General features: G+C 53.9%; 13 protein-coding genes across 13 annotated transcripts; 8 read left to right on the top strand and 5 right to left on the bottom strand.

Moving 5' to 3' along the window:
• Positions 1-27: 27 nt before the first annotated feature.
• On the bottom strand, positions 28-2,903 carry PHYSODRAFT_559252 (hypothetical protein; the record flags this gene model as incomplete). Its single annotated transcript, XM_009529102.1, has 2 exons — positions 914-2,903; positions 28-326 (listed from the first exon to the last, which is right to left on the bottom strand). The coding sequence occupies exons 1-2, from the start codon at positions 2,448-2,450 to the stop codon at positions 28-30; spliced, it is 1,836 nt and encodes a 611-aa protein (XP_009527397.1). The 5' UTR covers positions 2,451-2,903.
• An 810-nt stretch (positions 2,904-3,713) lies between these two features.
• PHYSODRAFT_498286 (hypothetical protein) lies at positions 3,714-7,086 on the top strand (the record flags this gene model as incomplete). Its single annotated transcript, XM_009529101.1, has 9 exons — positions 3,714-4,259; positions 4,321-4,435; positions 4,537-5,341; positions 5,390-6,032; positions 6,099-6,170; positions 6,246-6,396; positions 6,466-6,620; positions 6,697-6,807; positions 6,874-7,086. The coding sequence occupies 9 exons, from the start codon at positions 3,714-3,716 to the stop codon at positions 7,084-7,086; spliced, it is 2,811 nt and encodes a 936-aa protein (XP_009527396.1).
• Positions 7,087-7,181: 95 nt separating this feature from the next.
• Positions 7,182-9,436, bottom strand: PHYSODRAFT_499924 (hypothetical protein; the record flags this gene model as incomplete). The annotated part of the gene is made up of 4 exons (XM_009529100.1): positions 7,182-7,617; positions 7,685-8,849; positions 8,929-9,073; positions 9,143-9,436. 4 exons carry the CDS (start codon positions 9,434-9,436, stop codon positions 7,182-7,184), a joined length of 2,040 nt encoding a protein of 679 aa, XP_009527395.1.
• Positions 9,437-9,976: 540 nt separating this feature from the next.
• Positions 9,977-10,981, top strand: PHYSODRAFT_498773 (hypothetical protein; the record flags this gene model as incomplete). Its single annotated transcript, XM_009529099.1, has 2 exons — positions 9,977-10,671; positions 10,828-10,981. The coding sequence occupies 2 exons, from the start codon at positions 9,977-9,979 to the stop codon at positions 10,979-10,981; spliced, it is 849 nt and encodes a 282-aa protein (XP_009527394.1).
• Positions 10,982-11,592: 611 nt separating this feature from the next.
• On the bottom strand, positions 11,593-12,843 carry PHYSODRAFT_351340 (hypothetical protein; the record flags this gene model as incomplete). The annotated part of the gene is made up of 4 exons (XM_009529098.1): positions 11,593-12,204; positions 12,273-12,416; positions 12,483-12,518; positions 12,592-12,843. 4 exons carry the CDS (start codon positions 12,841-12,843, stop codon positions 11,593-11,595), a joined length of 1,044 nt encoding a protein of 347 aa, XP_009527393.1.
• Positions 12,844-12,865: 22 nt separating this feature from the next.
• Positions 12,866-14,060, top strand: PHYSODRAFT_332155 (hypothetical protein; the record flags this gene model as incomplete). Its single annotated transcript, XM_009529097.1, has 3 exons — positions 12,866-12,876; positions 12,974-13,832; positions 13,923-14,060. 3 exons carry the CDS (start codon positions 12,866-12,868, stop codon positions 14,058-14,060), a joined length of 1,008 nt encoding a protein of 335 aa, XP_009527392.1.
• A 1,591-nt stretch (positions 14,061-15,651) lies between these two features.
• PHYSODRAFT_417143 (hypothetical protein) lies at positions 15,652-16,107 on the bottom strand (the record flags this gene model as incomplete). The annotated part of the gene is made up of 1 exon (XM_009529096.1): positions 15,652-16,107. A coding segment is annotated over one exon (456 nt), but the record flags the coding sequence as incomplete, so codon positions are not given.
• A 1,279-nt stretch (positions 16,108-17,386) lies between these two features.
• On the top strand, positions 17,387-17,785 carry PHYSODRAFT_504538 (hypothetical protein; the record flags this gene model as incomplete). Its single annotated transcript, XM_009529095.1, has 1 exon — positions 17,387-17,785. One exon carries the CDS (start codon positions 17,387-17,389, stop codon positions 17,783-17,785), a length of 399 nt encoding a protein of 132 aa, XP_009527390.1.
• Positions 17,786-17,801: 16 nt separating this feature from the next.
• On the top strand, positions 17,802-19,188 carry PHYSODRAFT_261303 (hypothetical protein; the record flags this gene model as incomplete). The annotated part of the gene is made up of 3 exons (XM_009529094.1): positions 17,802-18,137; positions 18,226-18,611; positions 18,669-19,188. 3 exons carry the CDS (start codon positions 17,802-17,804, stop codon positions 19,186-19,188), a joined length of 1,242 nt encoding a protein of 413 aa, XP_009527389.1.
• A 179-nt stretch (positions 19,189-19,367) lies between these two features.
• Positions 19,368-19,778, top strand: PHYSODRAFT_501791 (hypothetical protein; the record flags this gene model as incomplete). Its single annotated transcript, XM_009529093.1, has 1 exon — positions 19,368-19,778. A coding segment is annotated over one exon (411 nt), but the record flags the coding sequence as incomplete, so codon positions are not given.
• A 1,311-nt stretch (positions 19,779-21,089) lies between these two features.
• Positions 21,090-22,500, bottom strand: PHYSODRAFT_332150 (hypothetical protein; the record flags this gene model as incomplete). Its single annotated transcript, XM_009529092.1, has 3 exons — positions 21,090-21,269; positions 21,346-21,474; positions 21,544-22,500. 3 exons carry the CDS (start codon positions 22,498-22,500, stop codon positions 21,090-21,092), a joined length of 1,266 nt encoding a protein of 421 aa, XP_009527387.1.
• A 1,265-nt stretch (positions 22,501-23,765) lies between these two features.
• PHYSODRAFT_286064 (hypothetical protein) lies at positions 23,766-24,403 on the top strand. Its single transcript, XM_009529091.1, has one exon. The coding sequence runs from the start codon at positions 23,805-23,807 to the stop codon at positions 24,015-24,017; it is 213 nt and encodes a 70-aa protein (XP_009527386.1). The 5' UTR covers positions 23,766-23,804; the 3' UTR covers positions 24,018-24,403.
• Positions 24,404-24,624: 221 nt separating this feature from the next.
• On the top strand, positions 24,625-25,413 carry PHYSODRAFT_301040 (hypothetical protein; the record flags this gene model as incomplete). Its single annotated transcript, XM_009529090.1, has 1 exon — positions 24,625-25,413. The coding sequence occupies one exon, from the start codon at positions 24,625-24,627 to the stop codon at positions 25,411-25,413; it is 789 nt and encodes a 262-aa protein (XP_009527385.1).
• Positions 25,414-26,896: the final 1,483 nt, after the last annotated feature.

Raw genomic sequence — 26,896 nt, 5'->3', positions numbered from 1 at the left:
CGGGCAGCTGGTCGCCCGTCGTAGGCGTCACGCTCGCCACCGTCGTCTCTGCGGCGCCTTCCTCAGCGAACTGCACGCCGTATGCCGCTTTGCCGCCTTGCCGCCTTCCTCAGAGGCTGCCACCTCCTCGAAACGAGCAGGGGTGGCTGTCGCCGTTGGCGTCGAATCCTTCACCGTCGCGACGCCGCCGCCTTCTCCATCCGTCTTGTGCACGTAACGCAGCGCTGCCATTGCTGGACGCACTGTGCACACGTACCGCTCTGCTCGCCCCTCATCGCGAGCCGAGAGCTCTTCGTCCAATTGAGCCGCGACAGCCCGTCTCACTACTGCCACGCTCCTGTCGTCTGGCACGTCCATGCCGTTCACCATCTTGCTCCCGCCGTCGGTCACCGCCGCCGGCACCGTCGGTGCGTTCGTGTCGCACGCCGTATCACCGTCCACCGTCACCGTCACGGGTCGCTGGGGAGTCCGTCGTATTGCCGAGCGCCGTGATCCCCCTACGTCGCTCGATCCTCGTTTTCCTGCCGCTTTCTTTCTTGCTCACGCCGAGTGAGATACTCGTCGTTGCGGGCGCGCGCCTCATCGTCTGGACACTCGCGGGCAAGATGCCCCATCTGGTTGCACGCGTAGCATTTCAGTTCGCCGAATTGTCGTGGTGCCAGAGCCGTCTCAGGCTTCGTTCTCGGAGTTTCCGGCGCCTTCACTTGGCGCGTCGCAGCCTTGGTACGTCGGGCCGTGAGCTTCGGCTTCTTAGAAGGTGGAAGTGCGCGTGGCGCATCTGTCTCCTCGTCGTCGGCGCTCTCTTCCTCGTAGTCAGCGTCGGCAGCGACCGCCATGTTCACCGTCGCCTTCTGCGCAGTCTTCGCCATCGCCATGCGCTTGGTCGTCGTCGGTGCGGCTGGTGGAGCCGTACGTTTTCGCAGTACGGGTGCCCACATGTGTCCGTTCCAGACACGTCCCTTCGGTGCCTCCCACAGCCCGAGGTACTTGTTGTACACGCCGCGCGAGTTCGTGAAGCACGCCAACTTCTCTTCTTCCGCCATGTTGGTGCTCCCGACGCCAGGGATCAGCGCCATCTGCCCAGTAGTCCCATTCACCGGTACGACGTACGTATCGGGTGCGGTGACGAACGCTTGTCCGATGTTTTCCATGCCTTGCGCCACGTTATCGATTGGGTCGCTAATTTCCGTTGCTTTGTCCACAGCTTCTTCCAGTGTCGTCGGGTTCGGACGCTGCTTCACGAGAACTATCGTCGTGCGATCCAGACTGCGGTAGACCTGTGCGAGCAGCACACGTTCCCGGATTCGGTTGTTGCCACACAGATCGCGAAGGGCAGCAGCAAAGTCCGCGCACGTCTCTCCAGGCATCATCCTACGTTGGCCGACACGCCACTCGGCCATTGCTTTATCCGGGCGCTCACCATATCGTCGCAGCAATGACGACTTCAACTTCGTCCACGTTCGCTCACGGTCGCGTAGTTTACGATCCAGCTGGACCCACCAGCGGGCAGCGCTGTCCTGTAGCTTATTGCCTAAGATGTAATACAGTTCTTGATCAGTCCATTCGCCCCGTCCTGATAGTCGTGCTCCTTCGAGTGCCAGGTCAACGCGCGCGATCCACGTCGTCACAGATGTCTGTGGTGTCGGTAAGAAGGTTGGCAAGTCCAAGTCTCGAATGGCTCGCCGTCTGTTGCGGTGAAAGTCTCGATCACCGGGCCTCGTAACGGGTTGGCGTCTGGCACGGCGTCCTCCACCGTCGTGGCCGTCGTCAGATTCGTCGTCGTCGTCGGAGCTGCTCGAAGACCCGTCGTCGTCGTCATCATCGCTGTCGTCTTCGTCGTCGTTGCCGTCACGTGGCTGGTAGGCCACCTGCCGAGCTGTAGCCGCTGGGGGGGGGTCCCGTGGTGCGGCGGGTGGCGGTGCCTGCTGTGTCGACGGATTCGTCGTTCCCACCGTCTGCGTATCAGCGTCCGCGGGCGCAGGGGACGGCGCGGGGTTGGCCACTGTGGTGCTCAGCTGGTCCAGTCTCGCATCAATCCTTGCGATCGTCGTTGCCATCTGCTGCAGTGCAGCGGTCAGCGCCGCTACGGGAGCCATCGCTGTGCCGTCGCCGCTGCCGCTAGTTGCCGCTTCGTCGGGTGGCGCGTCCTGCGTGTCGTCAGCGCCGTGGTCGTTGCGTTCGTCGCTTGGGTTGTCTGCGTCGCCCGGATCGTTCTCCTTCATCTCTTCGTCCTCGTTCTCGTTCGCGTTCTGACCGTCTTGTCGCGCCAGATCCGATCCTCCAGTAGGCACGGGAACAGACGTCTGAGTCTGAGTAGCCGGCTGATTCCGAGTCGCACGGGTCGTGGGTTGCATGACGACCTTCGTCCGAGCCATCTGAGCGTCTTCGGGTGTCTTCGTAAGTCGAGGGCTGCGTCGGATACGTACACTAGACCCCTGTATGACCACCATGCAACGTGTTTGGTGCCCCACACGCTTGGGGTTTGGTCGCGACCGTGCTGATGCGGTCGAAAGTCCGGATGGCCGACAGTGTCGAAGCGTAAGACACTGCGCCGGTGCGTGCCCGACTGGCAGCAACACCTACTTTATTTAGATGAACTAGCGCGGTGTCAACCACCGACTAACTACAAATACACGTGTACGTCGAACGCGCACGACTCAGTTCCGTAGTCGCTCCTCTAGCCACTCGGGCGTACGCCCACACGCGCCTGCCCTACTCGTCGCAGCCGTCGAAGAACTCGGAAGCCACGTGCTTCCTGTTCGTCACTCTGTTGTCGTTCACGCCGCAGCCGTCCATCGAGGTCGCCGTTAGTGTCCACCGCCGTTCGTCCACCTGTCGTTCGTCCGTTCACCGCTTGTTGCGCTTGCTGCCAAACGCGCGTTCCTCGGGCCTGCTCGCTGGCCGTCAAAACCCAAAGTGAGCTCCGTCGTGGGACTCGCGGAGTCCAGCGGGCCCGAAGATCCAGTAGATCCCTCGGTACCGCGCAGCAGATCCTGCCGACCACAATGCCAGCCGGATTCACGTCCCACGCTGCCGTCTACTTCAACGCCGTCGTACAGCGTGGTTGCGCGCCCACCGTCTCGTCCTTCGCCGTGTCGTCGGCCTCCTTACAATCTACCTACTCTGTAGCGAGGATACTTGAGGGCTTGCTGCAAGAAGGGATAAACGAGGCGGCCACTTGAATCGCGTTCACGACTGGAGATGCCTCGTTCATCCTCCATCTGTGCAACCCACGCCGAGTCAAGGCATTTCCCGAGAAATCGGTTTGGACCTACGGGCTTCGTGATCAACAGCCATAATATAGCTTTCGTTGCGCTTGAGATGCCCATGTGGTTGTTGGTCTACCACTTTCTAATAATGACACCCCGTGCATGTGGCTGGAACGATGCTGGCGTTGGACTTTGTGCCAATTATAGGAGCACTCAGACGAAGTCAGCGTCATTGCTAATTGAGTCAGCGTGACTGAGCGAATCCCTAATTCCGGAAAACTTCAAGTAAATCACAAGCCAAAGCAAATATAGCCGTTCTCAACATACCAGAGCTGGGCTATCATCGCTAGGTGTTGGAGCTCCCAGAAATATACAAAGTTGCCGAATACCCCCAAGGCCTAAGTGTTGTTGAAAAAGGATGGAGATCCATAGGCTGCCTGTCTGTCCGTAGAATAATAAAACGACAAGTACCTCTGGCCGCGAAAGGACGTGGTGCGATCCGCCATGGAGCCGAGCAAGGTCAAGCCCGTGGGCAGCATCTCCCGCGATGACGTCCGCCATACGCTGCACACGCATTTCCACTCTACCAAGCCCAATCCTCGACCGTCTACCGGTGGCGGCCCTGGTGGGGGTTCTACCGCCGTCGCCAGTCGCAAGCGCGTCTTCTCCTTCTTGCAGGTGCAGAAACCCAAGACGATAGCGGAGACCAAGCGACTGTTTGGCCACGGAGCCAACGCCAGCAAATATTTCGTCCTCTGCGTGACGGTGCAGGACTCGACCGCTGCCGTGAAAGGCGGTGGGGCTCAACTGGAGTTGCATTACGTGCAACTGCTGAGCAACTTGTCGGTGGACGTTCGTCACTCGTGGAACTTGAGTGCATTGGACACCATTGAGCACAATGGCATTGGGCCCGACAAGACGAGGGGCGCCTTCGCGCTCTTCTTCGCGGGGGAGGCGACGTCGTGGCAGTGGCTCGTGGAGACGCGGGAAAGTGCGACGGCGATGCACGAGTTCCTGTGGAGTGTGTGTGCCCTTGCAGTGCAGAATAATGTACGTGAGGAGAGAAGAGTGTCTTTCGTGGGTAAATATTTTTTAACGGTTTGTTGTGTAGACCTTGCTGCCGAGACTGGTGCGGATCAATGTGGAGGAGCTACACGAGGCAGCGACCAAGCTCAACCTGCAGAAGACGTACGATCTGGACGTTGATCTGGTGCAGTCTGTGGTACGTGCGTCTTTCGTTCGATTGCTTGGGATATCTACTGATAGTTGGTGGTGGTGTGTGTGAAGACTGAGATGAAGAAGAACGGAGCATTGACGGATGATTCAGTCGCTGGTATAGACGCTGCTACGGGGAAGAAAACCGTGGATATCAATGCAGGAATCGACGTGTCTGGGCTTCGGCTTTCGTCACCGGAGAGCGACGAAGCTCTGAGTCTGCTGAACGACGTGAACTGGAACGAAGCGCAGCTGTCGGCGGTTGAAGACGATCTTCGCAAGAAGCTGTGTGCGCTGGAGGATGAGAACATCGCGTTCTTGCTGTCGTTGGATGGGGATGCATCCGTGTCGCCTCTCCCTGCTGCGGGGATGACTGGAAAGAGTTCCTCCAAAGCTAGTACATCGGTAGACAAGATCCTCGAAGCCATCGACGCACTTCAACAGCGCATTACGTTGATTCAAGACTGGACCAACGAGTCCGACGAGTCCCTGGGACAGACTTCGAGTAGTATGCAGCACTTCGAGGCGCTCAACAACCAGCTGGAGATGCATTTCAAGAACAGCGTCTCGCTTGAGGAAGTGCTGGCCAAGTTGATGGCTCAGGTGGAGGTTCCGCAGCAGCATATGAAGGTTTTCCTGTCTCCCGTGGACGTATTCCCCAACGAAGTCGGAGGAAGTAAGACTAGCGTGACGACTGGGGGCGATGGTGGTCGGGATGTGGGCGTCGCCGAACGTATGCGAGCGACCATTGCTGCTATTGCCGCCATGGTTCAAGCTATAAAGTCGACTCAGGCATATCCAGCTAGCGAAATGATCGCATTCCGAGCGCGCGGTGACGAATTGTCCAAGTTAGTGGCGACTTTCGGCGATAAACTCTGCGTTTCGTTCGATTCTTTCCTCCAGCGGAAGATTAAACAGTGGATGAACGCTCGAGGTGGTGACAAGCGTGATCCGTCGTCAGGCAGCGATGAGATGAACTGGAATTTCACGAGTGAGCCTCTCCACCACCTTCTATCGGACTACCAGTCGCTCTTTGCTCACGTGAATTCACTGGACCCTCGAATCCTCGCGGCGCTAAGACAGACATACAGCAAGCAGCTTGCGCCCGTCTACAATGCCCACGCTCAGGCGCTGTTCCGCCACTTGAGGGACAAGCTGCCTCGGAATTCCAAGCACCACTTTCACAAGCCAACGTCGATCCAATCTCGAGGGATCCACCTCTCGTCCTCCTTCTTCAGCGTGGGAGACACAATGTGTGCAGCTCCGTTGATGCAGCAGGCGCTAGACCACCTCACCCCACTCGTGATAAGTGAACAACGACTGGTGGCTCGCGTATTCTTCCCCAGTCCGACGGAGCGAGCAGATGGGAAGCATGAGCTCGAGGAACTGACGGTCATGATGGAGGGCGTCTTCGAGAAGCTGCTCAAGCGCATGAACGAATTCGGCGAAGCGGCTGGACTTCGGAACATCTTGGACGCTCTAGCGCTCGTGGTGCTGGTGAATGGGAACCTTGAGGAGTACCGGCAGCAGAGCGCGTTCCTGTACAACGTCATGGTCAGCTTCCAGCTCCAGATGAAGAGAATGCTGATCAAGTTCACTGAGGAGCAGGTGCGTTTTTCAACCTCTAGAGTGTGTTGCTACTTTGCTTCTGATGGTGTGGTGGAATGACAACAGGAAGCCTGGATAAGTGCCCAAAATGTCGACACGAAGATGGCAGGTGTGCTTGCTCCAGTCAAGAAAATTGTGGTAAGACCCGACGATTCCTACGTTCAAACGCTGTTTTAACGAGGTGTTTACCGCTCATATCGCTCGCATGTGTAGAACATGATCGCTCGGATGGAGGAAAGCGTAGCTGGCAAGGCTAGTGACAGCACGTTGGTGTCCATCTACAACATGATCGTGCCTGCAACGATGCAGTGGCTGGACAAAGTGTCCGAGTCACGGCCGAAGTATGCAGCCCTGACGCGGCTTGGTACGTCTGCTATCGTCCAATCTCAATGTCGATGCTTCTCTCACAACATTCCATTTGGTGCACGTGTAGAAAACTACCTCTTCCTGAGTGACAACCTGAAAGCAATCAACGGTTCGAAAGACCTCCCACTAGCTCAGTATGCCGAGGAGGCGTACGAGCGGTACACGAAGAACCTGCAGCTCTACGTTGCTTCCGTCTGGGAGTACGCTTTCAAACAACTGGTGGTGCGTGTGCCAAGACCGACAAGTCCATTTGAAGTGGGAAGGGTGCTAAGGCTGTCGATCGTGCTGGTTGTGGCAGCCCTTGATTGCATCGATTGAATCGCTCATGGCGTCAGTGCCAGCGTCAGAGATCCAGTATCATTCGCCTCGCCAGGAAGTTCGTCGTGTACTCGATGCGACCGCAAGCACGGTACGGAAAAAAATAAACGCCAGGACTTACTTAGCCAGGGCTAACCCGACCCCATGCTTGTTGCAGTTCGAGAAATCTGTTCGCATCATGCATGACCGCATGAAGAAGCACTTTCGTGAGAACCCCAAGATTTTGCCGAACGTGTGGACGCAACTCGTCGCCTACGGGAGCAACCGTATGGCTGTGTACGCTCTCGTTGCCGGAGACTGCTATCAGCTACGCCTGGAGCCGACGCCCGAGCGCGGGTTGGAGCTGCTCAACAAGTTTGCATTCACCTAAACATGGCCGTTCGAAGACTGTTCATCACAAGTACTCACGGAATAAGTGTTAGCGATACACCAATCCAGCACTGAAGTGCGCACGTATCTTTCTCGTTATTCTTGTTTCCACTTCCTCGCCGAAGGGGCTGCCTTCGGTGCAGGGTAGGCCCAGATAATGAGCGACAGCGTGTGCACGGAGACGTAGATGCAGCAAATGTACGACAGCGCCAGCAGGTTGATGCGGTGGACGAAGCTGCTCACAACAGTCGATAAGGCCGACGCGTGGTCTGTTGCAATAAACAACCCACAACTTATCAGTAAATATGCGCTTGGAATATCGTAGACAGGGTGAAAGCGCGTACCTAGGCGACTCCATTTCAAGAGCGCAAGTAGCACCAGAGGAGACGATACAAAGAGCCACAACCCATTCAACACGTTCTTGGCTACTGATGCGGTGGAGAACGGGACAACTCGCGCGAAGTGGGTCATTGCAATCGCGCAGAAGAGAGCCATTGGATAGTTCAGGATGCCTAGAATGCAATGAGCATACCTGGTCATAGGTATCGTTAGATATTAAACACAAAATTTGGCAACCATCGAGTGGCAATACAACGTACACGAGCATCGCCATCGTAATGAACTTCACCGCCCGCCACCCTGAATCCAGCTCCGGGATATCGTTGCTGGATTCACTTAGCTCAGCAGGACTATCTGTAGATCCCTCCTTCTCTTGGTCCAGTCGCTTTTGCTGCTCCGCATCGTACACCACGATCCTCTTACGCCAGTCGTAAATCTCAACGCAGCCAGAAAAGCCCACCACGGAACGTAGAGCTGGCAGCACAATCAACACCACTAGAGCTTGCACAACGGAGACTATGACTGCAAGTGTCCACCACCTTGCAGCATCACGCTCACCATGGACTCCCAGAAGAGCAGCCGGAGACGCAAAATAGCGACTCACCCCAACCAGGAGTAAAGCACACAAGCCTTCAACCACGATGAAGACCGACAGTGCGAAAGCGACCCGCATTCCACTCGTTTTGTTTGCCAAGAACAGTAAATGCGCGATAGCAGGCGAAATCGCCAGAGCCACTGTATAATAGTACTCGCCCACGGACACGAAGGTGGTCGTGCTGGGGAGGACGTAGAGGAAGAACGACTGGTGGAGCTTTTCTTCCAGGTTGCTGAGAGCACGGACGACCATCTCGATAGAACGCAGCACCTCACGCGTTGAGAGTGAGCGATCGCTTGAGCCTACACTTTTCACCAACGACAGCGTGATGCTGTCGATGTTGTAGCTGATGAAGTTCGCATGGGGACCAGAAGGACCCGATGCCAGCGTCGTCATAAAGTGCAGCATCCCCTTCAGGTTTGCCAGGTAGTTCTGTGCGCTTTGCTTGTATTCTTCCGGGGTGTGTTTCTCGCTGAGACTGGAGATGAGATTGATCACAGACGACACGTATCCCTTGTGGTTACGACCACCCACTTGCGCTGCATCGGCGCGATCCAAAATCGTAGGGATTTGGTGCTGGCCGAAAGCACGCACGGCAGTGTTCACGAGGTCCAGGTTCGGCAACTGGCCGTTCATGCCAGCGGTGTAGATTCCTACCGAGCCCACCTCCTTCGAGTTCATCAACGTCTCCACATTCACAGCTGCGCGAATAACTCCAGCGCGCATCGGCAGTGCGCCTTGCAGTCCGCTCTCGACCGGGTCCAAGTGGTAGGCCCGCAGCCAGGCTTCCGTCCCCAGCGCATACCCGTCACTTCCGTCCAAAACGCCATCTACAGCGAAATCCACAAGGCAAATCTCATATACGTAAGAAAAAAAATCTCAAACCTCCGCTCGAAGCACAACCCGTACCGTCCGCAGCGAGCAGAATGACGTCTTTCGCCAGCCACTTGGCCCTCGCCAGATACTTCAGCAGCGCCAGACCCAGCGACAGTCCTGAGTAGTCGCCACTGTCTTTCCCAACATTTCTGTAGTGCGTCACCAGCACGATCGCCTCCTACACGCACACCAAGTCCAGCAGCAATTAGTAGCCAAGCTTCTCTCTCACCCAGCACACCACTGCTACGTGTTGTTCTACCTTCCCATCTGCGAGCGGTGAAGCTCTCAGCACACCATACACATTGGTGCGTGGCGTATCACCCCCCTCCGACTGAAATACTTGGCAGTAGGCTTCGACACGGTCCAGTCCGCGTAGCTGCGCGTCGATCCAGTCCACGACCAGCGAGCAGTTGTCCCCGCAGCCTCCTGCAGGCAGATCCGGGACCTCCAGCAGCTGCTCGTGGAAGCTCCGCGCCGAGTTTCCCTCTTGGTGACTGGCGCGCGCCTCCATGAGGTCGATCAGCAGCGCGTTCTCCGACATGTACGTGCCGCGGCACTTCAACTCGCCTAAACGCACGTAAAATCACGTGTTAGGAATGTTTAAGCACGAAAAAACGTGGTTTTAGCCAACGTGGTTTTAGCCGTGTTGTTGCGATGATAAGAGGTAGTACCGGTGGTGACGGTGACGACGGGGTGCAGCAGCAGCCAAACGAGCCCCAGAACGTACGTCCCCCAGCTGAAAAACACACAAACCCATGGTGGATGTGAGCAAATAGCTGGTAGAGTTAACGATCGATATCTCGGCAGATACGAAGGGTCTACCAATGATTATTGCGTGAGAGAAAGCGGAGAGACAGTAGAACTACTCACCATAATGACAGACAGCGAGCCGCCACGTAGCCGCGGAGACGCAGCAGCGCGCGGCGCGCCTTGGGCGGCGGCTTGGGCTTGGCGTCGCTCATTGTCAGATCGCACAAGTTTCTATCTGAAAAGCGACGTTTCTAGGGTTAGACCTTACACACAAAATATTTCTAAATAGTAACGGCCAGCTAGAAATGGCTACATGTCAATTTGGTCCTCAATGGAGCTGAGCGAGTATGAGGCCAAGCGCCAGCGCCGCGTACAGGAGAACCTGCAGAAGCTGCAGGCGCTGGGCGTCCCCAAGATCCCGCAACGGCCTCGCCCCGTTGCCCGCAAGAAGCGAGAAGCGCAGCAGCTGCAGCCCGTGCGTAGGTCGCTGCGTCAGCGTCGGCAGCGGGAAAATGACACAACAGCGGAAGAGGCCGAGCCCGAAGAGCTGCAGGCGCTGGACTCGCTGCCCCCACGACCAAAACGAGTCAAGCCCGAGCCCCCAGAACCTCTGGACTTGCCTGTCACCCACCCAGCGGAGCTGTATAACCCCCACAGGGGCAAGAACCAGCACGTGTCCAGCTCCCAGATCCAGATTCAGCTGGAGCAGTTCCACTCGGAATGGCTGGGCACGCAGTTGCTGCCCGTGGGTAAGCAGACGGTCATGCAGGGCATGTGTCCGCCCGGGTTTGTCGCCAAGTTCTCCAAGATGAGCGGCGTGCAGCCGTGGAGCAACGCCGTCGTGCTGTTCGTGAACGTGGAGAGCGAGTCGCCGTACGACAATGTGTTCCAACAGGAGGAGGCGGACGGACGCAGTGCTGTGCACTTCCAGTGGTTTGGGCAGAACCGATGGCACGACGAGTCGCCGTTGGTGATGAGGCTGAGGAGGATGAAGAGAGGCGACGAGAGTCTGAGGTTCGACGAGTCGTACTACGACAGGGTTGAAGGGGAGACACGGGAAGAACCGCTACTACTTTTCCTCCGACACACACAGGTACAGTCTACAAGTGATATAAGTTTAGTGACAGACTAAGGATCGATTGTTTTGGCTAATACTTACTTGTTGGATGTGGAAACGCCCAGGGCCCTTATATCTACTGCGGGCGGCTTGGTTACCTCGGCCATCGGCCGGCATCCAAACCTTTGGAGTTTCGGTGGCAATTGCTGGATGTGGACTTGTTACAGAGGGAAAAAGTGCGTGACCTGTTGGCAACCTCTGATCCGTCTAAACACTTAAGTGGCCAGAACTAGTAGCATCAAAGGACAACGGTCCATCAGGAAGGGATGTGTCGGATGCGTGGAATGAGACGGCCATTTCGTTCTACAACAAGATCATCGACGCTGATTTTGTGCGACGACGTGATGGCAAAACATTAGGCGCATTCAGCACGAAACAAACAAAGTTTCAGCTCAATCAGCCTGATGTATTATTATTTCGGCAACGTCGTTTTTGAACGGATTAATCTGCGTGATTGAGGGCTTCTGTCCTCCCATCGTGTCCTCCCTTAATTCTCAGTGGTTCCAACTCGTGCTGAATCGAACAAGCATACAAGTATGCAGCCATGCAATTTGAAAAGTACAGATAGTAGTGTAGCGTTTTTCGCCGGTCAAAACGAGGCACCTCCATCACCAGCCAAACGTTCAAATACTACAACTACATTCGAACAAAAAACAATGTTTTGAACTCACAGAAATACCGCGATCGTTTTTAGTCTGTGGTGCCCATCGATCTTGTACTGGTTGTTTGGTTGACTTTCAGTCCAGCCCTGCAGCTGTGGCCAATGACGGAGCCAGCATGGCAGTGCATCGGTCATTCCAGTTTCAGCGTTATTGTGCGAAACCCGTCTTCTATTTTTGATGCGCCTTGTACTCGGCCAGGTATGCTTCGTAGCCGGGGTAAGTTTCACCGAACACACGATCCGATAGCAAGATCCAGGTAGTCCTGGTAGCCGGGTCTACGCCTTGGCCCTTCAAGAACTCAAATCGCGGTCGAAGGATGTCGTCTCTGCTGCGGCTTAAGTATCTTGTGCAGGACTGCAGCCGGTCTGGGGTCAGGCCCACGACCGACACAAGGTAGTCGAAAGCTCGCCGGAGTCCCTCCACATTGTACGAGAGCAGACGAAAGTGGCGCTCGATTGCTTGAGAACCGGCCCCGTCACCGAACATTTCGTCCAGCGCGTCGAAAGTCTCCTGAATTCTCGACATTCTCAATCCAAGGATGTCAGGAGCATTCGGAAGAAGTTGTGGCAGACGTTCTCGAGGTATGCCAAGCTGCACCATGTAGTCCAGCTTGCTGTTCATGCTTTCAGTCGAATAGCAAAGAACTTGCGGCGCCCTCTTCAGAATACCCGTGAGCTGCTCGTCGGTGAGTCCAATCTCCCGGAAGAAATCTAATTTCGAGTCCAGGGTGTTGCTGCTGAGGCTCAGCAGGCTGGGACCAATGATAAACAGGAAAGGCAACTTATATCATGCTGTCAGACTTCCGCCGTTGTCAATAAAAAGCACAAAATAACTGCATATTTACGTACTTTTGCTTCGGGCACACCATGTGCGAGGAACCAGTTTACCAGCGTCATGTACCTCTCAGTCGTGTGTCCCAGCATGGATGGGTTCCGCAAAATCGCGACGTTGATCTTGTCGTGACTCAGACCCAACTCCTCCAGCCAGCTTATCTGTCAGTCCAATGGCGTCGTCAGTCGTTTGCATCTCTGCACTCCACACCATTCATTCTTGCGCACCTTGCTCTCCAGCAGCTCCGTTGAGTACGTAACCAGCTACAGGACGGTAAGAAGAACGCCCCGTTAGCCTCGCTGCAGCATGGTCAACTTTTTTGTTACTGTGTGATACCGGAACAAAATTTGCGACGGCCTGCATCGCTTTCGTCCTGGAGATCCCTCGGTCTGCCAAGAAGGCCACCGTGCGGTTCAGCGCCTCATCGGAGAAGACACCTTTAACTTGTCGCGGGTACTTCTCTAGGATAGTCGCGTAGTACTGCTTCTGCTTCCTTTTGGCAGCCACGCCGCCCTCTGCGGCTGGTACAGGGAGCGCAGCAAACCCCCTCGCGAGCGGCACCCGAGGAGCTCGCCACAGCCGCAGCATTGCGAAATTGACACGGACAAGCATGTTTGACAGGTATCGTTCAAAACCGGTCAAAACCGGTATACCTTTAATTTGTAGGTTTTCGTCACATTTTGACACGCTTGGGTAATGTGTCTGCTCCTGTATTGAGCGAGTATGAGGCCAAGCGACTGCTCCGCATCGCCGAGAACAAGCGCAAGTTGGTGTCTCTGAACATCGCCACCTTCGAGCGCCCTGCACCTCCTGCAAGCGCACCAAAAGCCAAAAAACAGAACAAGACCGCGACGAAACAGACCAAGCCAACCAGAGTGTCCAAACGAGTCAAGACTCTACGAACCCAGCAGTCGAAGGCTGATGCAGTGGCTAAGGAAGCCCACGACTTTCTGCAGCATTGGGCAACAATAGTCAAACAGCTGAGGTGGAAGAACAGGCATACTCAAAAACTCGAAGCTCCGACCTATACCTGGGCCCAGTTCAAAAAGCTCAAGGAGGAGAGAGAGCAGGAGCTGGACAAGCTGCTCGAAGAGCAGCCTCCATCGCTCGACCTGCCGTTCGTGTATCCGTGTCAAGTGCAGAGCTGGCGTCGAGGGTCCCAAGAGAGAACGAACGACCTGAACCTCCAGTTTGAGCCTTTCCACAGCTTGTGTCTCGGCAGACAAGTGCTGCCTGAAGGCAGGCACAGCGTCATGCACGCCTTGTGCCCGAGTAACGCAGTGAATTTCGCCAGAACCAACAGGATTTGTCTCTGGAAAAATGCCATGGTGCTGTTCGACTCGGACGAGGATTCCGAGTACGCGTTCCATGAAGATACGGTGGACGGACGCCGAGTCGTCTACTTCGAGTGGCTCGCCCAACTGCGGAAAAACAGCCTCCCAATGATTGTTCAGCGGCTGAGCAAGGTTCAGAAGGGTGACGAGTGCCTGCGCTTAAACAAGTCGTACTATGGCACTAGTGGCGATGAGAACGAGAGCACGAAGGAGCCGCTGCTGTTTTTCCTCGAACACCCCGCGGTAAATACTCTACTTCGAAGGACCTGTGTCTCTATGACGTTTCGCGAGGGATCTCTAACGTGTTGGGTTCTCTGTTCTTTTGATGAGCAGGGCGTTCATATATACTGCGGACGGCTTGGGTATCTTGGCCATCGAGGGTCGAACCCGCCAGAGTTCAGGTGGCAGTTGCTGGACGTTGCGGCAATGGACTGGAACAAGATATTCCGCGCCCTGGATCTAGAGTATTAACAGAAATATTGCAGCGGCCGAATGCCTTATCTACACGATCGAGAACGGGATTTTCTTTGGTTGTTTGTCGAGGCCTAAGTCTTGCGATTACGAGAAATTATGGGCTGCTACCGTGAATATCACTTTCATGTTTTTAAGTACGGTGCACCGGATGCCTTATCTGTGTGAAAGCCGCATACTTTACAAGGCCGTGCTCTGCCCGGAACAGCTCTGGATTTTACGTCGCTCTTGGGCATAAGTTGGCGTACCGCGGTATTTTGTTTCTACTCGGCCAGCAGCGGCAGCCAGCCAATCCCTGTATTTTGCCAGTTCGGACTGGTTGACTCGTAGGACTTCCCGGGCACGAAATCTAGCGACGACAAACGTGGAAACCTGTGCAAGCCGGCCTCCAACCAGCAAAAGGAAAGACAAGAACTTTAATTAAATTATTCATTGGCATGCAGAAGGAAATAGTCGACTCAGGCTGCACGTACTCCACATAATAACGCTACCAGTGCTGATTTGTGAAGGCGCGCCTTCTTGTTTTCCAGAATTCGTACGACGTCGAAGTATCCGGTCACCTTAGCTCTCGCTAGTGCTTCACCGATGCTCACATCATCATACTGGTCTCGCAACAACTCCACCACCTCCACACGACCTTCCATTGCTGCTGCCGAGAGAGCAAAGTTGACAGTCGACGCGTCACTTTTCTCCAGTAAAACTCTCACGACCTCGATATGGCCACGTGCCGCAGCAGAAGTCAAGCCACGTGCAATAGTGTATATGTCCATTCTGCTCAGCAAGTACTCGGCAAGGACAACAGAACCATCAGCCGCAGCATCTGCGAAAATATTCACGATGGTGTTGTCATCGCAACTGCCAAGCACCAAGTTTGTCAAGTCCGTCATACCACACGCTGCAATCTGAGTTAAGAGAGCTCCAACGATGTCACGTTGTTTTTCTGGAGCTGCTTTGACCAAAGCATTCACTCGGCACTCCAAGCTGCTCTTCGCAAATACCTCCACCATACTCGGACTGTTCTTTTCCACAGCTACCTTCAGACCCCAACTCACATCAGCATCTCCACATTGGGCAAGGAGAAGCTTAAGCACCTCGACAGAACTATTCGACGCAGCTTGTTGCAGAAGCTCCACGATATCATGTTTCAGACCCTCTCGCTTTGATTGCGTGGTCTGACATAGTTCGAGCATCAATTCCGTGACAGCGAGCTGATTGTTCTCCACCGCGTAGTAAAACATCATTTCCACCGACATATCCACACAGTCAAATAGCAATTTTACCGCATCAGTTTTACCCGAACTCACGGCAAAATCAAACGCGCGGTCGATAGCTTCTTGGAGGCGGCAGTACCGCTGCTTGCATCACTCTCGCTAAGACTCGATGGCTTGGAGTCTTCCTCCGGAAGAGGGCAAAATTCAAGCACTAATGCCAGCATTTCACAGGAACAGTTGGTAGCTGGCACGATAGCATGCGCCAGTGCAGTTTTGTCAGGATGGTATCGCTCCTGTATCAACCTCACAACATCGAGTCGACCAGCTTTTGCCGCAGCGCTTAATGCATCACCAATGTCACTCATCTTTCCCATATCAGCCAAATACTCGACAATCGCAATATGGCCCAACTCCGCAGCCCTGCGCAAGGCGAAACCATCGAACATCACGTGCCCTCTTCTCTCAAATAGGTACTGCAGGGCTCGCAGTTGCCCATTCTCCGCCGCAAGGTAAGGTGCCTTCCTCATGGCATTACTCCAAGGATTCCTTGGCCAGGGCCAAAGAGCCCGCAGCACATCAACGTGACCCCCAGCAGCCGCTGCTTGCACAGCTAGGACCGTGTCGTCCGCCTCGACATCTTCGCGTAGCATCTCCACCGCCTGCACGTGTCCATTCGTAGCAGCAGCAGCCAGCTCCTTCGGTGGGTCGCCGTGTTCGTCGTAGAAGTCGTAAAGCCATCGTAGAACGTTGACGTGATTATTCCCTGCTGCTCCGATGAAACCAGCAGATGAACAGCCTTCGTCTCTGGTGTCGTGTAGCTTCTGTAGTATGTCTAGACGGCCTTAAGTCGCAGCTCCGTCCATTGCTCCCAAAGTCACGGGACGAGAAGATTCGTAGACCCGCAGCACTCGCTGAAGGGCGTTGTAGATGGCAGCGTCGATAGTGGTCGGTACGAGGAAATCGCTGATTGCCTGGGTGACGTGTGGCAGCGCTTGGACTCGCGCGGGGAGAGCTACGGCGACGCAGAGTAACACGGGAGAAGGAGACCGCATTTTCATTTCTGGCAACTCGAATAGTTGATTCCCATGCTAGTCGGAATATTTGGGTAAGGTAGTCGAAATATTCTATTGGGACCAGATATCGTGCTACTTCAGAAGTAACAATTTTCCAAAGTTGTGGGTCACTTTGGGGGTACATTTTCTAGGAGCTGGTGATCGCCGATCATAAATTCAAAACGTTCAAATGCGTACATCTCTAACCTGTGCGAACCAGCGACAAACACCGAACCGGGTACACTACAGTATTAGTCTCAGATGAAGTAAAGAAAGCTGGTGAATGATGTACTGTACAATAGCAAAGATGAGCATTTGTCACACGATCAATCGTACGTCCGCCGCTTCCAAATTCAACATCATATCTTGTACACTGCTATACACTTTGAGGCAAATTACCGGGGGGATGCTGTGTACGAACTGGTTTTGTAGGATCACGCAACGAGTGGTTGCAGAAGCAGTTGTTCGGTTTTGTTCCTGAAAAGCAGTAGATAAATCTCGCCATCATGGTAAACTGCGTGAACCAACGTAGGATTGCCATTCACGCAATCAGCAAGTGATTGGGATCACTACATATTGAAGTGAGTCTTCGCGCGCCTTGAGGTCCAACGTCCGGAAGTATCTACTTAACCGTTTGAGTTTTACTGAACTTTGTTTAGGCGACCAATAATACTGCAGCCCTGCCTGGAGCGTCATTCCGACTTTGTTAACTTTTGGAAGGCGCCTTTGCTAGGTTGAATTGTTGCAAACTACGAAATCTACTGTAGTCAGCATGATTCTATCGCGAGAACCGTCACACTATTACATGTGGTATTACAATGAGAATAGGAAAGGATCCTAAGCTGGGGGACAACAGTACGAAGCATGCAATGCCAAGACGCCTGCATTCGTTGCTAACAGATTAAAATGTAGCTAGACCTGCGGACTGATGACTCCACGAGAGAGTAATACGGATTGCACCATCACGCCTGGCGTTGAATCGGCTTGTCCGATTCAAGACCTCATTCCTCAACTTTCCAGCAACCAATAATCCCGTATTGAACCACCAGCTTGTTGAGCAAGCATGCTGCTCTACCGGACCGTGACGATTGGGCTATGCTGCGTCTTAGCTCAGACGGCTGCCGCAGCGAATGCCGCAAAACGTCCGCTGAATGGGTGGTATCCTTGCTCTGAGGTCACCTTTTCAGACGCCGCAGGGAGACCACGAGAGCAAACTGCCGAATGCGCTGTCTACTCCGCTCCGTTGTGTCACCCTGGCGTCTACAAGGCCCCAGCGACGGCGGATCCGACAGTCGACATCTTCGTGAAGCGCCTGCCCGCTTCGGTTGGTAACGTCGCGAAAGCGTCCAACGCGTGGCTTCTATCCGGAGGACCTGGGTTTTCATCCGTTGGCAGTAAGTTTGCACTCGCTCTTGTATTGTTCCAGTATAGAATTCTCACGTGTTTTAATTGTCGTTTTTGATGCAGTGGAGCAAAAGATGAAGGACCTTCACGCGCGACTCGGGGGTAAAGTCAATGTTTACACCTTGGATCATCGGGGCACTGGACGCAGCACCCTCTTCGACTGTGTGGCCGCACAGGCTATGACGAGTGGGTCGCCCCGGGGTCGCGACATCAGAGGGACCGAAGTTCCTTCCTGCGCGAAGGACTTGCACTCGAAGTACGGAGACCTGTCCTCGTTCTCGATTACCAGCGCTGCGTCGGATATTGCCTCGTTCATTTCCGACTATTCGAACGGAGCGAGCACTTTCGTGTACGCCGAGAGCTACGGTACAGCCTTGGTCGAGCGCCTCATGCACCTCAACCCAGCCACCGTATAGGGCTACGTTCTGGATGGCGTTGCGGCTCCTACTGGTGTTTCACCGGGCAAATTCGAGTACTTCTCGATGTGGGATACTGGAGGTGGGCGAGTACTTCATGGGGCTGTGCGGTTTGGACGGCGACTGTAAGACGCATTTCCAGTCGGCGAACCTGTCGTCTGCGCTCCGCGGTCTAATGACAAAGATCGACAACGACCGCAACTCAACTTGCGCTTCGCTGGTTGCTAATGGGGTCACGACCGTTCCCCCATCATACATGCTCCGAAATGCGCTGGCTAATCTGCTGAAAGAGGCGAACATTCGCACGCTCATCCCGCCAGTTGTGTACAGACTGAACCGCTGCAGCACGGACGACGTGGACGTCCTGACCCAGTTCTTCGCCTACCTCCACTCGTACACGTCTTACTCGAATGTGGACGATCCGTACTTCTCGAGCCTTGTGTCCTACCTCATCGTGTTCTCGGAGATGTGAGAGATCCCGACGCCTTCGCAAGCCCAGATGGAGGCACGCTTGGTGAACTCGAGTATCGCCCCTGGAGACACCTACGGCCAAACGTCGTTGTACTGCGCGTTCTCGAAGGAAAAATCAGCAGCGTGCGATGCGTTCAAACTCGGCAACTACAATGGCAACGGGATCTTCTACCAGCGTGACGGATACTGGAACAAGTCTGCGACTCTCCCAGCCGACGTTAGTGTGCTGCTGCTCAACGGCAAGTTGGACCCGCAGACGCCGCACAAGTACGCGCAATACATGCTCGAAGCGCTTCGCACCAGCAAGAAAGAACTCGTCACTTTCGACTACGCTGAGCACGACATCGTGGCTACGCCTCGACTGGGCGACAGCAACGACCCCGACGTGACGTGCGGCATGAAGCTGTTGGTGTCGTACATCAGCAACAACGGCGACCTGCAGCGCCTGGACAAATCGTGCGTCGGCCAAATGCCAGCGTTCAACCTCACGGTGCCAACCAATGAGTTGCACAACTTTTTCAGCACGGACGAAGCGTACGACGGCGCCTTCCAATCGGGCCTCAGCTCTACCTAGGCAACACGCTTCGGCGGTGTACTTAGTAGACGACTTGTACCTACCGGTCTTCACAACTCCTACCAAGCCTAGACGTAGATTTTCACACTCAAATCAGAGAAAAACGCTGTTTCCAAAAGGATATTTCGACTAACTTACCGAATATTTTGACTAACAAAGGGGGGGTCGATGCCGTGAAAATGCGGTCTCCTCCCGTGCTGCTTTGCGTCGCGGTAGCTCTCCCCACGCGAGTCCAAGCGCTGCCACACGTCACCCAGCTGATCAGCGACCTTCTCATACCGACCACCCTCGACGCCGCCATCTACAACGACCTTCAGCGAGTGCTCGGGATCTACGAGTCGTCTCTCCCCGTGACCTTCAGAGCGATGGACGGAGCTGCGGCACGAGGGCGGCTCGATATCTTACAAAAACTACACGACACCAGACAGGAGGGTTGTTCGTCCGCAGCCTTCCTCGGAGCTGCGGAGAACAACCACGTCAACGTTCTACGCTGGCTCTACGACTTCTACATCGAGCTCTGCAACCCACCGAAAGAGCTGGCTGCTGCTGCTACGAACGGACACGTGCAAGCGGTGGAGATGCTACGCGAATACGTCGACGAGGACGAGATTGGTGTTGCACTTGCGGCTGCGGCTGCTGGGGGCTATGTTGATGTGCTGCGGGCACTGTGGCCGTGGTCAGTGGATGTCTTGTTTATTCAAAATGCCGCTGACGCCGCGGTGAATAATGGGCAACTGCAAGCTCTCCAGTACCTTTTTGAAAGAAGGGGCTTCGCAGTCTACGATAGCAGTACCCTGTACAAGGCTGCGGAGCTGGGTCATACAGCCATTGTCGAGTTTTTAGCTGGTATGGCAGATAAGACTGATGTCGGCGAGGTATTTTGTACAGCAGCTCATTCTGGGCAGATCCAAGTGGCGCGGTTGATACTGGAGAGATTCCACCCAGGCAAGCGTGTGCTGGCGAATGCTATTCCTAGTGCTGCCGATAACTGTGAAATGCTGGCACTTCTTCTGGATTATTGTCCTGGTCTGGAGAAAAGCTCTCAGGCGTTGGGCCTTGGAGAGGGTGGACAAGAACTGAGGCATACGTATTGCCCCCTTCGAGAAGCGTTCGATTTCGCTTTTATCGTTGCGGCGAAAAAAGGATCCGTGGATGCGGTGAAATTGCTTTATGAGAGGGTGGGGTTGCCAACAGCGATTGGGGGCATGCTATCCATGGCAGTAAGCAATAACCAACTCCTTGTCACGGAAATGGTATTCGACCTGTGTCCGAACAGAGAAAGTATGAAGTATGAAATCGTGGACATTCTGCATGAGGCGGCGTCGAACGGTTCTATCGATATGCTCAAGCTTCTCGTTGATAGATGCGGAGACGCTGGTGTGAGCCGGGGTCTGACGATAGCTATTGGAAAAAACAATGTGGACATGGTGCAAGTGTTTGTGAAGAACAGCAGCTTGGAGTGCCGAGTAAATGCTTTAGTCAAAGCCACTTGGTAAAAGATAACACGTCCTAATAGACGTCCTAAGATGTCCTATTGTCCTAAAAAATGCGGTATATTACTTGCAGTTTGCTCATAAACGGTACCAAAAATTAGGACAACACAGCTCGTTTTAGGACGAACGGGCTGGTTAGGAGCTGTCCTAATAGGACAGCCACAATTCACTTACCGAAATCTGTCCTAATAGGACAACAACAATTCACCTAAATGAGGATCTGTCCTATTAGGACACTTAGTCGAGTAATAACCGAGAGCTGTCCTACTAGGACACTTAACTGCCTAGAACTGGCAGTTGTCCTATTAGGACACTTTGTTGACTATAACTGGGAGCTGTCCAATTAGGACAAATGGAATTTTTTGGCAACTTGTTAGCAAGGGCTCTCGTTGAAGCAGGACTGCATTATCAGCGTCTGAACACCGTACTATCATACTTAAAGTCCGCATAGCCAGCTGGGATCCCTGGCACTACTGGCGGAGCATGCTGCGGAGCCGTCTGGAGTCCCTTCTTGATGTCGTCAATGCGCTGGAGATAGCGGGCTGCTTCTTGCTTGGTGCCTTCAATGAAGGTAAGCAGGCTAGGGTACTCGCGACGCGAAGTCACGATTGTACTTTTCCAGCGGATTGTTGGTGCGGTTAACGATGTCAACACCGCACCGCACCATTTCATGAACGTTCCAGGTCGTGACATCAAATCGCTGCGTCCAGGTCTTGAGGAAATACTTCCAAAAAGTATTCCATTTTGTTTTCGAACCGGTCTCGTCGACAATACTCCTCACGTACCTCACACCCTACAATGCAGCCATTCATCAGAATAGGTCAGACACAAAAAATTGGTCACCCCAAAAAATAGTCCGCACCTTTTCAGCGATTTGGTCCTCCGGGATAACCGTGAGAGTGTCGAGCCTTCCTGGGCTGAGAGCGTCCTTGATTTGGTCTTCGGGTAGCCGCAGCTCAAGCATTTTCCGACGGAGGGCCTGTTTCCAGTGGAACAGGCACCCAACGAGGTTCGCAGTCGGAAATTGCTCCAGCACAGCGTTGACAAGGGCGGGCTCAAAGTCACACGTGACATTTTCGGGCTCCAGCTGGCGGTTGCTCAGGATCACGAGCTCGTTGAGAACCCGCCAGTACGTTTCTTGGGACTTGACTTGCACCAGTACATAGCAAACAGGCACGTAGAGGTCGACAGAAGGCTCGAAAGCCATCACAATCAGACACTGACTGAACGGCTTAGGAACCACCGCAAATGTTCCGTCAATGAACAGCGTGATCTTCGGGTACCGTAGCATTCGAGCCAAGTCGGGATGGGTCAGTCCGATTAGACGTTGCATTCCGGTGCCCGCGGCGGTGGGGTGGACCACGCTGAACTGAAGAAAGGCCCTCGCATCCATGTCACTCACGCACCGAACAGCTTGGGTCAGAATGGCTTCAAAGACATCACCGCCAGAGCAATCCTTGCGCGTGTGCTTGATGATAGAGACGGCCGGCTTCGCAGGGATGATCTTGAGCGCAATACCTTCTCCGCCGTAGCGAAGCGTGAGATCGTCGTACACCTCTTGCCACAGGACCGCCGGTGGGGTTGACATCTTGGTGATGCTAGAGCGCTGGAGCTCCACTCTCATCTCCTTGCGCACGTCCACCACTTCTGGCTTGGGCTCATCCTTACAGTTGTGCACACTCTTCTCGGCGACGACGGCTCCTCCTCGGACAATCAGTCTTGCCTTGCATCCCTCACGAAACTTCTTGCAGCTGTAGTAGATCGTGTTTGTTTCCGGGCATGTGCGCTTAACGCAGAATGAATACCCGCCGTGGTCCATGAGAAGAAGGTTGGGCTCTCACACTTAGGCTGCAAAAAGTGAAATTGCTGGCAGCACTGCACTGTGGGGTCTAACATTCGACGAGTGGCTAGGATGAGCCCATAATTACGCGTAAATAACGTTGCGAACGCTCTAAATTACGCGTATCAAACAATGTGGTCACCAATAAAACGCGTAATATTCATAAAACTAGGTTTTAGGACAGCTCGTAGGACGTAATTTATTATATTCTGTTACGAAGGATTATACGAGTTTTAGGACATCTCACGGTAATTTTCGAGAGTTTTTTAGGACAATTAGGACTCTTTAGGAATCGTTTTAGGACGTGTTATCCGACACCAGCCACTTAAGGAGAAGCGACGAGATATCGTTGAAGTTCTCCTCGCTCACAGTGATCAAGACACGAACCAACGCGCGCTGCCGCAGATTGCAGCTAGTGAAATATCGGATGTCGCTGAGTTGGTGATCAGCAATTGCACGACTGTGAGTGTTTTTGCAGGTGCTGCGGCTGATGGTTCTGTCGTCCTTGTCGATCGCTTGCTGAGCAAAATGGACGCGTACATCGTCACCCGTGCGTTGACTTGTGCTGCCGCACGTGGCCATTACGAGGTTGTAAAAGTTTTGCTGGAGAAAAGTGACGCGTCGGCTGTCAACTTTGCTCTTTCGGCAGCAGCAATGGAAGGTCGTGTGGAGGTGGTGGAGCTGCTGCGAGACCACTGTGACCAAGTGAGCGTCGGCGAAGCAGTAGCGAGAGCTAAGGCAGCTGGCTACTTCGACGTTGTGCAGATTCTGGAAAACAAGAAGGCGAGGCATCACTGAAAAAGAACCGAAAAGTAAAAGCTAAACTATTCACTGCTCACGTATTCTACCTGAAGCGATGGATGAGTAAAAATCCGAAACTTGAATTGGAGCTGCTTTTGATCGGTTATGCCGTCAATCCAGTCGGCAGAATGCCCTTACTTCGTTGCATCTTCTCGAATTCTTTGTAGGCAAATTTTAGCGCGGCGTATCCCGTTGCCTTGACCAGGCTCTCACCGCATTTTTTTTTGGAAAATGATTTCATGCCATAATTTTAGCTAACATAGGTACACTCTTTTTGCCCTATGACAGTTGCGACAATGCCGCCGCCTCCCCTGCTCCTGCTCAAGTTATGACTGCCGTCAAACATCCACGCCATCCCCCACAATCACGCGGTTCATCAGCGACCTGCTCACCCCGAGAACCATCGACGGGGCGATCTCTACAACGAGCTACCACGCGTCGTCCAGGTGTACGAAGCGTTCCTCCCCTGGACCTTCGCAGCGATGGACGGCGCCGCAGCCAGAGGGCGGCTAGACATCGTGCAGACACTGCACAACACCAGGGACGAAGGCTGCTCTACTGACGCGTTCGTCGAGGCAGCAGGGAACAACCACCTGCACGTTCTACAGTGGCTCCACCAGTTCTACCCGGACAAGAGCGATACACGGCAAGAGCTCAAAGCTGCTGCGGGGAACGGCCATGCTCGAGTTGTGTAGTATCTACGGCCGTCCATGGGCTTAAGGGCTCAAGAGCAGGCTATAGTGGCTGCGGCCGCTAATGGACATATCGATGTCCTGGATATTCTGGAGTTCTGGCCATACGATAGAGCTATTGTGTTCGTCGCTGCGGCAGCGGCGAACCAGTTGAAAGTCGTGCGGTTCTTGGTGAGAAAGTATGGAGAGAGGGCACCGTCCACACGCCACGCGTTGCTGAAGGCTGCGGAGTTGGGGCACACTGAGGTGTTCGAGCTGTTGGCTGCTGCGTCAGCGCGGAGGAGGTATCGGGCGCCTTAAACTACGCGGTGCGTGGGAATAAGGTGGAGATGGTCAAGTTTATGTTGGAGAAAGTTCGGGATCTAAATAACCCAGACTTCGGTAAACTCATTCGTGTTGCTGCTAAGCATTGTTACTGTGAGATGCTGCAACTTATGCTGGATTCCCGGATCAATACTAGCAAGCTGCCGTTGGGTCTCTCAGAAGGGGAGCAGTTTTCGTGGTTCTCGCTACATCCAGTGGAGTGTGGCATCGATCTATCCTTTGTGTCTGCGGTGAAGGATGGCTCTACCAACGTGATGACGATCCTATTTGACAGAATTTCGCACGAATGTGTGGCCGAAGCGCTGATACTAGCGATGGCGTGCAAGAAAATGGATGTTCTGGAGCTGATACTCGACTTATGCTTGTCGAGACAACTAAGTCTACTGTAGACGAGTACATTGCGCGGGCGCTATCCAAGCCTGAAGTGGCGTCCAAGACTGAAATGGTCAAACTGATACTCGATAAGTGCCCAGATTTTGATGCGGGCCACCATCTAATCGATGCCGTGATCACGGATAACCCTGGGTTGGTTGGCGTGTTGGTCAAGTCAAGTAGTCGGGAGCTCAAAATGGACGCTCTGGTTGAAGCGACAGCAAACGACCGACTAGAGAGTTTTAAAGTTGTTCTTGCCTGCTGCGACCAAGATACGATTACATGCGCACTGCCGCGACTGGGTGTAGATGGAACCTCCGAGGCGTCAAAGCAGCTACTGAAGCACAAGGAGCACAGCGTTCGCGAGGCTATCTTCGCCAATGCTGCCGCAAGTGGGTTTGTTGTACCAATCGAGGCGCTGATAAACGAGATGGATTCTTGCAGCATCACTCGTGCCTTGGCATGCGCTGCTACGCGAGGACATACCGAGGTGGTCGAAGTTTTGTCAAAGAGAAGTGATCCAACCAACATCCATTATGCACTCCTGGTTGCAGCGATGGAAGGACGTGTGGGTGTTGTTGAGTTGCTTCGGGACCAATGTGATGAAATGAGTATCAGTGAAGCTCAAGAGAGAGAGACGATGGCTGGCTTCACTGATGTAGTGCACGTTTTGATGAACAAGAGGCGTCGATTGGCGTTGTAGGCGCTGCGGTACGCGATTCGCTAAATTTCATTTCCTAGTTGCAGCAGGATGGGCGTAGCGAGAACTACAGCAGAGCCCAACGATCGCGTTCCAGTCCAGCACTGTAGCGACGAAGCAAAAAATGGCAGTGTATCAGCCATTATAGCTACGGCACTATCGCGTGGAAGCCGTGCTCTCCTTTTGACGTGCCCTGTACTCGGCAAGATACACTTTGTAGGCGGGATATGTTTCAATGAATATGCGCTCCGATAGGATGATCCAAATAACTGTAGCACCCATGCCAATACCTTGGCTTTGTAAAAACTCGAAACGCGGTCGAAGAATGTTGTCTCTGCTCCGCCATAGGCATTTTGCCGACACTCGCTCAGGGGCCAAGCCACAACTGATACAAGGTAGTCGAAAGCTCGTCGGAGTCCCTCGATATTAGCCATAAGTTATGGCCCATAACAACCCCGACCGAAGGTACGCAGGAGTTCTTGCCACGCCGGCCCCGTCGCCGAACATTTCATCCAAGGCATCGACAGTTTCCTGAACTCTCGTTGTCGTCAAGCCAAGGCTTTCAGGAGCACGCGGAACAAGCTGGATCAGGCGTTCTCGGGGGATTCCAAGCTGCACCGTGAAGTTCAGTTTGGAGCTCACATACTCACTCGAATAGTGGAGAATTTGCGGTGCTCTCGTCGTCAGAATACGCGTGATCTGCTCCTCGATGAACCCGCTCTCTCGGAAGAAAGCTAGTTTCGAGTCGAGGTTGTCCGTGGCGAGGCTAATCAGATTTGGGCCAACGCTAAACAGGAAAGGCAACTGTTGTGATGCTGTCAGTCTACCACTGCGAATGAAAACTACACTACTCCATTCACGTACCTTTGCTTTGGGTACGCCGTGTGCGAGATACCAGTCCGCGAGCTTCACGTACCGCTCAGTCGAGTTCTCCAAGAGGGTGAATCATCACATTGATTTTGTCCTGACTTAGACCCAACTCCTCCAACCAGGCTATCTGCGATTCCACGACATGACGTTATAAGGCACCCCATCAATCCAACAACACTTTACAGCGTTTACACTGCACATCGTTCATTCGTACCTTGCTCTTCAGCAGCTCCGTTTTGCGCACTAACGTTATCAGCTGTAGTAGCAATAACAAGAAAAAGATACCCTACTGTTAGTGATGGAGGCGGCTCATCGCCAGCTTCAATTTTTTTCTTTCTTTCTCGTGATACCGGTGCAAAATTTGCTGTGGCCTTCATCGCGTTCGTCTTGCTGGTCAAAACATCAACTTCCTACTCTTAGGTTCTTGCAGAGCCCTCGGCCAAATAGGAAATGGCTACGGGAATCGCTCCAAAATCGTACTGCACTGGTTGCTTGTTGGCTAAATCTAGTGACACTCGCTCCTCATGCTGGTTTGTCGGACTCCCAGTCCTCATCTTTCGAAAGCTCGATCGACTTCCTTCGGAAAAGTGCATCGGCATATCGCGTGGGTGACCTC

Source organism: Phytophthora sojae (assembly GCF_000149755.1).
Source record: "Phytophthora sojae unplaced genomic scaffold PHYSOscaffold_4, whole genome shotgun sequence".
In the NCBI taxonomy this organism is placed as follows: domain Eukaryota; phylum Oomycota; class Peronosporomycetes; order Peronosporales; family Peronosporaceae; genus Phytophthora; species Phytophthora sojae.
This window is presented reverse-complemented; position numbering and strand designations above follow the sequence as displayed.